Source organism: Gavialis gangeticus, unplaced genomic scaffold, assembly GCF_001723915.1.
Source record: "Gavialis gangeticus isolate Ggan-Ray unplaced genomic scaffold, GavGan_comp1, whole genome shotgun sequence".
NCBI lineage: Eukaryota > Metazoa > Chordata > Crocodylia > Gavialidae > Gavialis > Gavialis gangeticus.
In genome coordinates, this window is record NW_017728998.1 from 44,346,226 (window position 1) to 44,361,370 (window position 15,145).

Sequence of the window (15,145 nt, forward strand, 5' to 3'; positions counted from 1 at the left end):
TTATCCAGAACACACATAGAACACAGGTATCCTGGCTCCCAACCACCCCCTGCTTGCCAGCCCTTTAGTAGCAAGGCAAGAAATGGTATTAAACCTCAACACACAACTACTCATAGCACTTTTTGACTCTAACATTACTTAATATTCCATAGACTTAGTATGGTCTGAATGTAACATGCAATGTCACTTTCAGATCCTCCGTGGACTGACCGTTGCCACTGGGTAATATATTGACTAGCTGGGGTTGGGGGGCACAGAGCAGAGGCCCTGCACTGCTTCGGACATGCAGTGACAGGAGCCGCTCCAGCCTCCCCATTTCTCCTGGACAAGCCATGGCTTCACCCCGCCTATATGGGGAGGGTGGTGGAGACAGGGGCTATGGGGAGGTTGCAGCCACCCTAAAATTCCCCATAGCCCCTGCCACCTGTCCGGAGCATAGCCTGGCGCAGCCCTGGCCCCAGCCACAATGTGAAAATCTGGGGCACACGCCAGGGTGGGGCGAGGTGAAACCACAGCTCGTCCAGGAGCCGCAGAGAGGCCAGGGTGGCTCCCCCAGCTATGCACCACTTGTCCGAGGCAACGCAGCACCTCCGCCCCAAGCCCTCCTGCCCTGGCTGGGCAAGTGGTGGCAGGGCATAGCCCCCGCTTCCAGGGCCGCTGTACCCATCCGGAGCAAGCTGCGCCTGCGTCCTATGTCCCACCCTGGCTGGGCAAGAAGAAGGAAGGCAGAGTCCCCACTCCCAGCGCCTTCTGCCTAGAGTGCAGCCCCAGCCCCGCCCGCCCCGCACAGATCTGGGGTATGCTCCCTCCCCCACCCCTCCATGGACTGGCACCTTGCAGCCACAGGAGACTCCCAGCTTCAGCCGCAGTCCCTCCCTCACTGCGGGGCATTGATCTTCACCTCCATGCCCCTTCCCTCCTCTCCCCTTTCCTCCCCCAGCTGGACACAGCTCTGTCAAGTGTCTTAAAGGTGAAACCCCTATCAGAACCTTGAACCAGTATCAATTTACAAGTGTCGTAAATGCCGTTCGTTGTAACTCAGTCGTAAGTCGAGGACTGCCTGTATTGTTCTTTTTGTGGTTTAATTGGCAACCAATGGCCCCCATGCTGTATCCAGCCCAGGAAGAGGTTGCATTCACCACAGGAAGACCCAGCTTGGCCTAGGGTGGCACAGACGATCAGGCAGGATGCAGCTGTACCAAGCCACCCATTATTTCTGCAGCACCCTCCTCAGAAGCCTGCCCTGTTGCTTTCTATCTTTGTGCTTACCCTCACTGCATGGGGGCCAGATATGTGTAGCAAGAGAAGTACAGGCATTTTGAGCAATCCATGGGACAGATTTATAGCCCAAGGTGGGGAGCTGAGCAGCAAGATCTGGCCCATGGCAGCAGAATATTACCAAACCCTGCAATTTTGGGAGTAGGACTCAATGATCCTTTGAGGTCCGTTCTGACTCTAGTATCTATGAAAAACCCTGGTTTAATTTATAGCATTGGTGATGATCAGGGATCTGGGTTTTCCCTTTGTCATGGAAAAGTGTGGATTTTTCTCCCTTAAAGGAGAAAAACCCAGGAAACTGCAGGTTTCCCCTTGCAAGCTGGCTGAGTTCCAGTTGGCAAAGGGATGCTTGGGGCTGGCTGTAGTGGGATGCAGGGGGCACTGTGTGCGTGTGCACATATGCACATGGCAGCCAGGCAGTGAGGTGGAGAACTCCCACAGTTCCTTCCAGGTAAGTCTTTGCGGGGGGAGTGGCCACAGGCAATGTGTGGGGGGCAGGGAGGCACAGGCAATACAGTGGGGGAAAGTGAAGCTGGGGAGCGTGGTACAGGTTGGGGGGGGGAAGCAGGGAGGGCATGTGCCCCCAGATTTCTGCACCCATAGCAGGGTGTGGAGCTGCAGCCTGGCCAGACCAGCTCTGAGCAGGATCCACCTCCACAGCCCAGCAGACAGGACCAATTCAGGAGGAACCAGCTGGGGGGGGGAGCACAGCTACCTCCCATGCTGTGTCCTGCCTGCTGGGTTACAGAGGCAGCTCCTGCCTAGATCTGATCCAGCCTGGCTGTAGCCCTGTACCCTGCTGTGAGTGTAGAAATCTTGAGGGAGGGCATGTGCCCCCCTAACATGTTGCCTTTCCTCACACCCACTCCTTTCCTCATACACTGGGGGTGGTATGTGACTATGGGCTGGGAGTGAAGGGCACTGGCAGGGCCAGGGAGTTGTGGGCTGGGAGTGAGAGGCACCAGCATGGGCAGGGCACTGGCATATCAGGGCTGCTCAGTGTCATAAGGCAGTGGAGGGCACAGCTGCAGCTGAACCTGCATCCTGGTGAATCTTCATTCAGAGAGCTGAATCTTCATTCAGAGTGACAGAGAGCTCTGACTTTTCCATAAAACAAACAAAATCAAACACCAAAATATATAGGTATTTAGAATTTATTTTATTATAAAGATTGAAGCACTGGTAGGCTTCTAAACTGGATGTATTTACAATTTTAAAGCAGTAAAACATTGTGTTCAACTGATACCTAGACACATAATGGCATTTCATTTTAATCATGGAAAAATGTGGATTATGGGGGTTTTAATTGGAGAATTTGGGGTTTTTAAACGGAGAAAACCAGGATCCCTGACTGATGGGCTAGAATTTAGCAAATTTAACTTTCTGAAAGCTCTTGGATACTATGGTGATGTGTTTCTGGAAGCCCTAGACATCTGTGTAGTAATCATCATTATGAATGGACAGGCTTTTGGTGGGATGAATCATGATGCTGTCTAGAACCACTGCAGCAATTTTGCACTGCTCTGCCAGAGCTCCATCCTCAGATAGCTCATCTGATTGTCTTCTCATGTCAATCCCTGCAGTCCACAGGGGGTCAGGCGCTGGAGGTTCTTCAGTACCTTTTCTCGAATGACCTGGATGTTCCAGTTGGACATATTGTGCACACGGGCATGCTAAATGAGAAAGGAGGTTATGAGAACGACTGCAGCATTGTACGCTTAAACAAACGCAGGTAAGTCTGCGCAGTGGTATTTTCATTTATCAGCCACCCATCTTTTGTCCTGGCCTTAACTCGGTTTCCTTAGTGCTTTTTATTGCAGATAAATCAGTTTCTTCTTTTTTTTTTAATATTACTTTGCCATAAAAGCTTCTCACCTTGCCCCGTCACTCACATGTGCACATAATCTCAACAGTCTCAGTTTCCTAATTCAGTAGTTGAAGACCTCCAATGTTGGGGAAAGCAGCCTTTCTCTAGTACTGCAGTGATAAGCTTATGTTCTAAAAACAAAACCAGTCTGTTTAGCCCTGAAATGTATAGTTTCTCAAAGGCAAAATAAATTGTGTTAAGTAATTAATAGAAGTTCATGTTAGTAGGTTACCTAATCATTTAAAATACAAACAGAATGCGCACACATTGAATCTTAGGCAAATTGGATCGTATGACTGCTGAAACCCTCATTACCTTTCTGCTTGATTAGGTCCAGCATGGCTTTTCCAATTCTCAGTTTCCCAGCATGTGCCAATCTGTGTACTTCCCACCTCCCTCTTCCCCTCTTATTTCCCTGTGTATGCACGTGTGCATATATATTTATGTCTTTGAAAAAAATACACATGGACAGACACGCAAATTAGCTTGATCATAAGCTCCCGTTGTTTCTTATTCTCATTCCAGTATATAATCCGAAACTTCAGTCATTATTTAAATACTCTGGATTTTTGTTTATATTTTTTCATTCCCATCAGCCTTTTCTATGTCCCTTCTCTCAAGCTCACTGCTGTTAGTATGAGACCTTTTCCTCTTGCAGCTTTTGCCAGTTCTTTATATCTTAACATTCCAGCTCTTCTCATCTATCAGGTGATTTTTTTTATTTTTATTATTTTTTTTTTTTAAATCCTTCCCCTTATGTAAGCTTCCTAGGTTCTCACATTTTTATTTGTTTCTGCAGCTCTGCTATTTAGGTCACTAAAGTACTTTATTTTTGTTCTGTCATATCAACTGTATTCTAAAGTTATTAGGTCTTTAGAGATTCAAATAGAGGTAGTTATACTGTATCAAGGAGGATTCTCTTTCCTTGGAGAAGAGGGTACTTTTTCTTTGAAAAAAGAAATTATATTGGGGATAGAACATGAGCTACCTTATATTCTTTGGCATTGCCTCCAATCTGGTTCTTGTGCTTCTACTTAACTTACTAGCCTGTTGCTAATGCTACAAGGTAGATTTTCTGACCGCAACAGATGAGCATTGCCCCAGAGGTTTTGGAGATGGTTATAGCATATCTCTGTCCTCTGTTTCCTTGAGTGATTGTTGTTTGGTGCCATAGTTCAGGGAAGTGGGTTTTAATGCTGTATCCCAGAAACAGTACAAAATAAATTTATCTTGTGGCTGTCTGTGCATTGCTTCTTGCTCTAAATTAATTTTTTTTTATTCTAGCTTTTTCATGATTTCCCCTACTGACCAGCAAGTACATTGCTGGACATGGCTGAAGAAGCACATGCCCAGTGACAGTAATCTGTTGCTGGAGGATGTAACCTGGAAGTACACTGGTAAGAGATCTCTGGAAGCAGAGTTGCTTATACCATAGAAAATCGCATGACTCTTGACCACCACTACACCAATCCTTTTAATCTGAGTTGCTCACTGTGTGATGCCTGGTCTCTCTCCTGAGTGGTACATACAACCAAGTACTATGTATGCTTGAACAGTTGCTTCCAATGTATATGTGCATAGACAGTCACTTCCATTTCCATGTGCACTTCTCAAGGAAAATCTAGTTGAGCTTGCTTGAGCTTTTCCCATTTCTGAATTCTCTGTAAGCCATGTAACTATTGCATAATATGTATAATAACTTTATAATATAGATAAAATCATAGAGACTGGAAAAAGATAAGGACGAGGCTGGTGAACCCTTTCTGTGTCATTGGACTTAGTAATAGAAAACCTCTTCTTTTTTCCATCCAGCTCTCAATCTCATTGGCCCTCGGGCTGTGGATGTCCTGTCTGAATTATCCTATGTCCCAATGACTCCAGAACACTTCCCCTCTCTCTTTTGCAAGGTGGGTTACTTGGTGTTTACAGGTCGGGTCAGGCTATAAACATATATTTACTGACATAACTGAACTAGGTAGATAGCAATACTTGCTTTACTCTTCTTTAGTTTCCTCCCTTTAAATCACCATACTGAATTACAGCAATACTTACTTGAAATGCATTGTTCAGTACCTAAAGTTCTATTTGGTATTTCTGTGTGTTTTGTGGTAACAGAGTGTGAAATTGGCAGTCACTAGTGGCAGCTGGTATCATTTTCTATAGAGTCACTGTCTTTCTCCTTTTTTATGAAAACGTAACTGGTAAGCCTCTTCAAAATTATATTTGACCTTTTTGCTCAAACTTCATGGCTTTTAGTAAACTTGAATAATTTCTGAATGCCTTGGCTACACCAAATAATGTATCATTATTCTTGGATTTGTAAGTCTAAAACACCTTCCATACACTTGCACTTTCAGGTATTCCTGAGATAGAGGTTAAAATACAGTCCATTTAATTAGGGTTTCAGTCTTTAATAATCCCAGAAACTTTTAGCGAACTATTTTTGGTCAAGCAGTAAACCTGAATCATAAACAAGTGCACAACCTAATGGAAAATAAACTTCATAGTATGGGAGAAAAAAAAAGTGATTAGTGAAAACGCGAGATGTTTCTCAACCAAAATATAAAAGTGGCACTGTAATTTTTGAGACCCTTGCAGAAATGCCTAAAAAGTAAGGCAAAGACTGCTTGTCAGTAGTCAGTATGTTGTTTCATCATTAGAAAGGTTCCAGCAGTTGAACCATAGATTTATCTTATTTTTTTTAAATAAACTCTTGGCTTTCAGCCTTCTGAATGACCAGTTTCTCTGCCCACATCATAATTCTTAAAGAATAAATGATACGGGGTCTCTTCTACTGAGAGTCCATTAGCCAGTTCAGGAGTTTATTTTCCTTTCCTTACAGCAGTGTGTTCATGTCAGTCTCTGACCCTGTGCAAGAAACTAGTCATAAGCCATACATGTCTAGTGTGCAGATGGGTAAATTGGAATGTCTCCTGAATATTTTGCTGTGTATCTGTGCTCTTGGGTTTATTTTGTGTGGATGCCACTTTTTGTTTTCTCCTCCCTGCCTCCAACATACATGTACACATAATGTTAACTGAGAGAATCCAGCATCACTTCTGCCACTTCTAAACAACACTAGACCTGGTCTCTTATAATCACAGAATGGAATTATTCTTCTGCCCCGCAATCCATTATGTCCCATTGGGAAGATCCTAAAATTATGGGGATGTCCACAGTTTACCTTGTACTCGTGATTGATATGACATGATGATAGGCTGCCTTTTCATATTGCTAGTGAATTGCTAGTGTGTGAAAATCTAGAATTTCCCTGAGTGCATTTTCCCTTTTTTGGCATCTGAGGAGTCAGGGCTGTCCTTATGAGAGCTGATCCAAAACTTATTTGAACTTAAATTCTGCTTTTGAGGTGGGGAAGGAGAAAAGGTTTAGCCAATGGGCTGTTGTTTATAGTCTTATTTGTGATTCTTTGGTGCCATGCTATGGTATGAACATATTTCTCCTGCCTTTCAATTTCTGCAGGAGATGAGTGTGGGGTATGCTAATGGTATCCGTGTGATGAGCATGACGCACACAGGGGAACCTGGATTCATGTTATACATCCCTATAGAGGTGAGAGTAGTTCTAAGCTTAACCATTCAGAGCAATTCATGAGGCTTTAATTTGAAAAGCTTCCACCTTAACCAGCTGTCAGTGAAAAGACTGGTTTCCTACTTGTGGTGGCTACAGTTAATTTGCTAAGGTAGTACTCTGTGATGCAAAATATACAGGTGGTTTTGGTGGGAGCTTTTAACTCTAAAAGTGAAATTAGTGCTGCCTGAGTTTGCTTGTTAGAGTTGATACTGAATTATGTGGGGAAAAGAGAATTGCTGAATAATACTTTTTTTTAGTCTTGGGGTACAAATCCTACTGTTCTAATGTTTACAATGCATGTATAAGATCAGATATTTCTGTGGAGTCATTCACCCTGTCAAGTCTTGGCCTTATGAAATTGTGGGACTGGAGAAAGTGGTGCTGGGAAACTAAATCAGATACAGTCAGAGATTATGGAAGCTGGAACATTATTTAAGAGCAAACAAAAGGAAATGTTATTTCCTACAGTCTGTAGTTAGTCTGTAGCAGTCACTGATGCGGAAGATTGTCCCAGATTCTGGGTGGATTTTAAAGAGGGCGGCATAATTATACACTTATTTGTAGTAGTGTTACCTCAGGCAAGGTAATGAAATCACTTGCTTCATTGCATAATGTTACAGGTGATGTGAAGTTTCCTTACTTTGTCTAGCACTGCATCTTTGGCCAGGTATGTTGTATGGGTTTTGTACTTTCTCCAAACCAGAGCCCTAAAAGCCAGCATATGGAAGTTTCCCTGGTAGTGCAGTAGAGTGTCACATTTTTCTCTAATGTTATGTCTAATGGTAATTCTGAATTTGCCAACTCTTTCCTGTAGTATGCGCTGCATGTGTACAATGAGGTGATGAGCGTGGGACAGAAATATGGCATCAGGAATGCTGGCTATTACGCACTCCGCAGCTTACGCATCGAAAAGTTCTTTGCATTCTGGGGCCAGGATCTGGACACCTTCACGACTCCCATGGAATGCGGGCGAGAATTCCGTGTCAAACTGGAGAAGGTACCGTATGAAACTGGAACCAGTTCCCTCAGCAGCATTTCCATTTGAGAATAGGAAGGGAATATAGTATTGCAGCAGAGAAGACAAAGCAATACTAGAATGAGAGGAAAAACTTTTTAATGGGATAAATCCCCAATATAGATATTTTCATAGAGAAGTGGGGAAGGTAGTGTGTGAAAATATTTTTAACTTTTTTAATGGTTGATTCTGTTGGGTCTTGAAAGTGCTAGAAATTAGTACAAAAACTATACATCCCAGCCAGTGTGGCACTGTCAGCATATTTGGTACATAACCTGTTCTTTGCTGCTCCCACGCAGATAAAGGCTCAATGGGAATGAAAGGCACTCAGCATTTTGCAGGATTCAGTCCAATTTTTTATTGTTAGTGTTCCAATTATAGATTGGCACCCCACCCCCCAAAAATAATCACAGAAGAATTGGTTGACTGCACAGGGTCACCAGTTCCACCACCCTTTTAGCATGCTGTGCAGAGTCATCTACTCCATGATAGAGGTGGCAGGCTTACTTAAGTGAAGGAAGGACCACAATGGCTGGATGTCTCAGATCACCACAGTTCCCAAGTCACCTTCCTAGTCTGCTCCACTGGAATGAGATGCCAAACCTTTGTTCTGCCTCAGGCAGGCTAGGAACTCAGAATCCTAAGACCCCTGTGTCAACTTGAGGCTTCCAGGCCCCTGGTCTCCACAGCAAGTTGCTCGCAAGACTTGGGCTCCCAGTTCTGGAGCAGTCTATGTCACAGGTCACCTCCTGAGCCAGGGAAGAGCTCCCAAGATGAGCTGGCAAGAACACATGCAGAGTTACTGCTCTTACCATGCTTGTGTTTGATTGTAACTTGGTCAAAGGCAATAGTGAAACATTCAAAATTCAACAAAATCTGCATTTTCCAGCAAACAGACCAAAATAATGTTGTTAGAAAATTCCCATACAAGGGACCTCCTTTTTCCTGCCCTATGTCCCTCAAAACATTAGGAAAATTTGCATTTTGAAGCCTGAAAACCAGGGTTATTTGGATCCATAGTTTATGGCTCTGCATATCTTACCTTCGAATCCCAAACTGCAATTCAGATCTGGCCTTTTAATAAGAACTGGTCTTTGTTTGACCCTGTGGACAGTTTCCATTTAACTAAAATATTTTTCTGTATGTATCGATGTGGGCTCTTAGGCTGAAGGCAGTATGGTGATCCTTGGGCAAAATTATGGGTGATACAGAGGATGCCTTTTTTATTGTAATATATTTAGTGCATTTAATTCTTGGGTCCTTTATTTGGGTCCTTTATCTTTTCCTTGGTTGTTTGATTCTTCTGTGGGATTTTGTAAGAGCAGTATCAATGCAAGAACCACCAGGTTCTATATTTGGAGGAGGGAAGCAACATTTGAGATCAGTTCAACTGCACAGGGAAGCCCTTGGAATGCCAGAGCCTGTATATTGCAGGATCTATCTGTAAATGATTAGTGTGTGACAGAAGGTGGATTTAGATTGGATTGTTAGCTTGGGTTCTGAAAGGGTTGATTTACTTTAAAATTTTTATTATGTTCTGGTTGTGCTGCTAAAACTGTGGGCTTCAGTTGCTTCATAGATGATTAAACAATTATGTATGGAGTTGTTTGATTTTTTTGTTGTTGTTGTTAAGGTTCCACAGGTGTTTGTGGGGATGTTCCTTTTACAGCTAAGTATGTGTGGGGGTGAAAGCCATCTTGGAAAGTAGCCTTTTGAGAAATGTGATCCCTTCTTGTCTCTTGTCAGATGGATATAAACTAGCATACATTTCCTCATATACTAACTCAGATCATATGGCTGGGAAGTAAACTTGCTGAAAAGTGGAGAGACTTTTACCCTTGCTAGCAGTGGAGGATAAAGCAAGCCCCATCCAGTTTCTGCTAGTGTGGCTAGAACAGAGGATTGTGGGTAGAGATCTGGTTTCTATTCCTAATTCTACCTCTGGGTTTTATGACACTGGAGCAAGTAGCTGGGCCTCTGCATTACAACTTCTGAACTGGAAATGCTAGTAACCTATCCCCCTTTTTGAGAAATGCCTTATTCCTCTGACATGTAGATTGCTCCAAAGTGTCAAGTAGTATTTCTTTAACTCCAGATAGAGAAGAAGTTCTTCTCCCTTTCAGCAAACTGCTTGTGATACTGTACCACAAGAGAGAGACCTTCTGAAAACACAAAACAAATGAGGGGATCTTCAGGAACTAAGGGAAAGCAGGAGACTGAAAGAGAAGATAATAAGTTAAGGCCATTGGTACTCACTCTGAAAAACAAAACAAAAAATAACGCCTCTTGTGTGTTACCCATAGAATGGAGCCACGTGTTACTAGACATTTCATTTCTTTATATTCTTAATTGTGTGCACCATCTGTCTTCCTGTTTTATGAGAACATTACATCCTTGTGCCAAAAACAACACTTACAAAATGAAGGCATAGCAGGGGACATACTCAAAAAGCCCTGATTTATACTTTATAAAATATGGGAGAGGGCTGAAGCCAGTAATGTTGCTAACATTGGAATTATTGTAAGTGTGTGCACTGTTAGTGCCTGTTTTTTGCCACTTTTAATGCAATTTAGCAGTAGGAAACGAGAAGAAGTGATACCCCATAAAGAGCCAGCTGTCTATGAAACACTGTTTGAAACCTGTGCCTTTTTAATGTTTTATTTTTGCAAAAGGGAAGTACCTGCTTTGATAGGGAAAGAATTGCTTGCTACAGAAGCATAGAACGACTTTTTGATAAAAAGTATCTGTCCTTTAAAATTCAGCAGCTGATTCAGGTTCAAGTCACATGTCCTTCATTAGTGGCCCTTTCATTTTCTTTCCAGGGGACTGACTTCATTGGTCGGGATGCACTGATGCAGCAGAAGCAAAATGGTGTGTATAAGCGCTTCACCATGTTCATCCTTGAGGATCATGACACTGATTTGGACCTCTGGCCTTGGTGGGGGGAACCCATTTACCGCAGTGGTTGCTACGTCGGTAAGACTACCAGCAGTGCCTACAGTTACACTCTTGAACGTCATGTCTGCCTGGGCTTTGTTCAGCACTTTGATGAGAAGACTGGGGAAGGGCTAGTGGTAACACCTGACTTTATCAATCGTGGAGAATATGAGATTGATATTGCTGGACAACGCTTCCAGGCTAAAGCCAAGCTCTACCCCTTCAGCTCCCTCTTCACTCAGCGACGTCGGAAGGATGAGATGGAACTGAGCAGCTACCAGGGAAAGTAACAGCATCTGGCTATGTGCCTCTGAAGCTTGTCACCATTCTCCTCCGATTTCTGCTCCTTATACCTTTTCACCCATATGGCTCTTCCTCCTTTTGTCTTTCAGGTTTTAAACCTTTTGGGAATGTTTAAATTTTGTACATTTTACAGCTTTAATTTTCACTTTTCCCACCCCTGCAATCTTTAATAGTCTTCTTTAATCCTTCCCTTGTCATGCTCCTGCATAACCCTGTGGCAGAAGCATGGCATTGTGTTTCATCCAAGAGGCCATATGGAGTACATGTCAGAAAGCTCACAGGGGAGTAAGCAACTTGAAAGGCCATATTCCAGTGACCATACTCTTTGGATACTCATCACATCCAGAATGTCAGATGTGTGCTGGCCTGTAATTCTGGCTTTTTGTCCCCTTTGGCTGAACTCTTATGCAACTAGAGCCACAAATTTCAGTGGAGTTGCCAAACCTTTCATAATGTGCACACAGGACCCGCCTTAGGGGTGCTTATTAACTACTAGGTTCCACTGAGATCCTGCTGACAATTCTCTTGTTTCAGAGGGGTCAGCAATAGAGTGATCAGCTACCTCACTGGCTAAAATGCAATCACAGCATAATGTGAGCAGCAGTGAAGTGACCATTTTTGCTGCGTTCCAGGTGGTTCTGCCCCTCACTTGTCATCCTCCCCTTCCCCACAAGGGAGTGACTTTAACAGTTTTGTTCATTAGGCTACTGAAATAACAAAATTGGTTTTGGTAAGTTTCTCCCCACCCCCTTTTGCTTTGGGACACTGAAAAATAATGACTTTTTTCTGGACATAACAGATTCTGGAAGTGGTATCCAAGCACTCAGAACCTAACAGGCTTGCATTGATTATGAAGAACTAAGATAGAATGGTGAGAAAAGGGATGAAGGATGTTAAACTGTATTGGGATTCACGATGAAAAGAAGAAGCAGTCTAGCCTGGAGGCAGGACTTCAGTTTACTTCCTGTGAATATCTGTTTCCTTTCCCCAAGGAAGCCCTCTGGGCTGAACCTGTCATATTTTTAAATAGCATTTGGGTTTCCTTCAGAATAATATTATTTTATTTATAACACATTTCCTTCTTTCAGGATTCCAAAGTGTATTTAAGCTTACTTACAGGAATAAATTGTCTAAAGTTTATACTTCAGACACCGCTTGAGTATAATATAAACGGCTGTTTGACAGGTCACAGCTAATAGTAATGTACAAAACAGGAGTAGAATACTGCCTCTGATTAATATGATTTATGTAATTTGTCCAGTAATATTGCTTGTGGAGTTTGAACATACTGGGATTTGCTCTGTATTTCATCTAGAAGTTTCACAAGGTTTCTGTAGCAAATGATCAGAATCTTTGTTTCACAGCCCCGCCGGTGGGAAAATAAATGCATACAGAGTTGTGTTCAGAACTGCTATAGAGGACTGTCACCTTATGAATCACCAGTGTTATGTTCTGTAGAATGCTTAGCTCTCTTTGGAGGTCTCCCACTGAAATAACAGTCAGTCCTGACTTGTTTTAGTTTGATAACCGTACTGTTGACTGATGAGCCAGGATGAAGTTTTACCACTTGGCACCCTGCAGTTCTCAGAGAAAAGTCTTAAAAACTTTCCTCTTATTTAGCACAAAGACACTTTGTGTGTGGGGATGCATCAGCCATTCTGCTCAAGAAGGACAGTGTAAAATATTGTACACAGTAAGGGAGGATTGAATTAGCAGAATATAACTACCCAAGTTGGTGTTTGGTCAGAACACCATTCAGCTGCTTATCTGGAGTGACAAGGCAACACTTTAATGTAACCAGAACGAAAGAGTAGTGGACAATTGACACAAACTCCTAAATCAGGCTAACCTCACCTAAATCAATGGAAAATTACTCTTGAAAAAGTTGGAATAAAACTTCACTGGTGTAAATTACATCTGCTTTAGGTGCTTCCTGTCTGCATCCATACTGAAGTAGCTGTTTGCTTAAGTAGAGAGTGTTATCACACCTTGCTATGTACATCTACCCTTGGATAGTTGCATATCCATCCATTCCGGATCCTGGTATACATCAGTATAAAAAACAGATGTAAATTATACCAGGGTATGCATTCATTGTTCTGTGCCTGTAACAAAACCTGGTTCAGACTACAGCTAAAACCAGTAGCGTAGTAGTACTGTGCCCTCATTGCTTTGCCATTCTTTTTAAGCAAAATTTCAATTTAAATCCTGTTTTTCCCCTTTCATAAATACAATTCTCTGGCACTATAGAATCTCTGTGGAAAAACATTTTAAATAAGATATGGCTTCCATAGTCCCAGACAGGTCAGTACCTATAAACCTGTCTATTTAAAAAAAAGTGATTTGTGACCTAGCCCTCTTCAAGAGTTCGTTTCCACATTGCTCCAAATCCATTTAATCTGACAGTACCAGCATAAAGGAAGAAAATATTTTGTAATGGTATCCCACAAATATAATTCTTTCTGGGTTGCTCTGTTCTTGCTGAGATGGTTAAGAGTTAAGTTCTTACTATTTTGATCCTGGAAGTGAGATATGGTTTGGCCTGTAACACCAGCTCTGACTTCCTTTCTTATTACCAATTCTCTCCTTTCTTTTCCTCCCCAACTATACTCTTCAGATAATGTTCAAATCTAGTTTGGTTTTTTTCTTGGTAGATATTTGTCTTTTGTGCTGCTGGGGATTAATTTGACTTTGGCAACTTGAATCCCAGCCAAAGAGACAATGGATTTTAAACTGCACAACCAGGTACTGAGGTCAAAGACTGAAGTTGTGGCTTTTCCATAATGTCTTAATACCCTTAAAGAGAAATGGCAATGTGTTTGTTTTTTTATTGTATTTGATTCATATGTAATCATTCTAATCTCTGTATTAATAACAAAAGGTAAACTACTAAAGGATTTTAAAAGGTTTTTTTTGGGACTTGTGTATGATCCATTCCTAAAACCCTTAATGGAAAAATAATCTGAAGTGTGAAAAATGCAGCAGCTTTTGCATTTTCAACTATTGCCTTTGGGCAGACTTAGTATTTTTAAATGATTTGTTGACCCCCACTCCAGCCAGCTCTTTTCCAGATCCCTTTATTGGTCTCTTTCTGCATCAAGCTTAAAATCTTTAGTTTCAAGATTCTAGATCGCTCTTGCCAATGCCTATAACTCAGCCTTTATCTTTTTGTAATCCCCCTTCCTCATTCCCATGCTTTTTGCTTAATCCTTCTGGACTCCACATCTATTTTCATGCTACCCATAGTCCATCTGGACCCTCCTTTTCCAATGGAGCAGTCTCTTATCTATCTTGGCTTGCCTTCCATTCATCTATCTGTTTATGCTTTGCATTAATTACTGTGTTCTCAGGGAATCGTATCACCCTTGTCCATTCCTCCCTCCTCAACCTGTTGTCAGTTCTAGTAAACAGATGGCAAGTTCTCTGGTTGAGTACTGGTTCTGGGTTTTTTTGTAAAGCTACCTGAAGAATTACTTTGCAGGACACATGCTGAATTGTAGTGATGAATGCAGACAGAATTAGGACAGTGTTATCCAGGATACCATTTTTTTTCCTACCAGCTCGCATTTAAAAAAAAAAAGAGAGAGAAAATCAAGCAAAATTGGGTGTCATGGTGGAAATATATTTATGTAATAGAGTCCTTGAAGCACCGATTATATGTTATTGACACATTCTAGTGAGAAGCACCTAATGATAAAAGCACAATGTTCAGTATCTGTAAACCCAGTATTGGACCTGTCCTTTTGTTATGCATTTGCTAAATTTAATGGCATGGTTTTATTTTAATAAAAGCAATCACTCTACAAAAGCAAACCAGTTTCTATATATGACACAGGAAAGCTTGCAAGTACAAAAGTTTTCTTATTTTTAAAACAAAAATTAGGATCATGGTGAGTACAATAAAATATTCATAATTTTGAGATTTCTGCCATCTCGGGTTATTTTTCTAATGTTTGTTATAGCACCTATGGGGGCAACTAATTTGGCTAAGCTTTTAAAAGGTGTTCTGTTTTAAAGAAATTCTCAAGACATTGTAGGGGGATGTGTTTTAGTGTGAAGAGAAAATCTTGCTTAAACAGTTGAATATTCAGAGTTTCACTCTTGGTGCGTTGACAGTCCTTAATAAGTATAATCCTTGCTGATTTTTTTTTTTT

General features: G+C 41.9%; 1 protein-coding gene across 2 annotated transcripts in view; it reads left to right on the top strand.

The window, feature by feature from the left end:
- The window catches only part of PDPR (pyruvate dehydrogenase phosphatase regulatory subunit), a 42,030-nt gene extending 27,166 nt beyond the window's left edge, over window positions 1-14,864 (top strand). For both annotated transcript variants that reach the window (XM_019505810.1, XM_019505811.1), the window contains 6 exons: window positions 2,862-3,010; window positions 4,430-4,542; window positions 4,958-5,052; window positions 6,626-6,715; window positions 7,551-7,733; window positions 10,574-14,864. In XM_019505810.1, the coding sequence (XP_019361355.1) occupies window positions 2,862-3,010; window positions 4,430-4,542; window positions 4,958-5,052; window positions 6,626-6,715; window positions 7,551-7,733; window positions 10,574-10,978 (1,035 nt within the window). In that variant the 3' untranslated portion in view covers window positions 10,979-14,864. The remainder of the gene's footprint in view (window positions 1-2,861; window positions 3,011-4,429; window positions 4,543-4,957; window positions 5,053-6,625; window positions 6,716-7,550; window positions 7,734-10,573) is intronic.
- The last annotated feature ends 281 nt before the right edge of the window (window positions 14,865-15,145 follow it).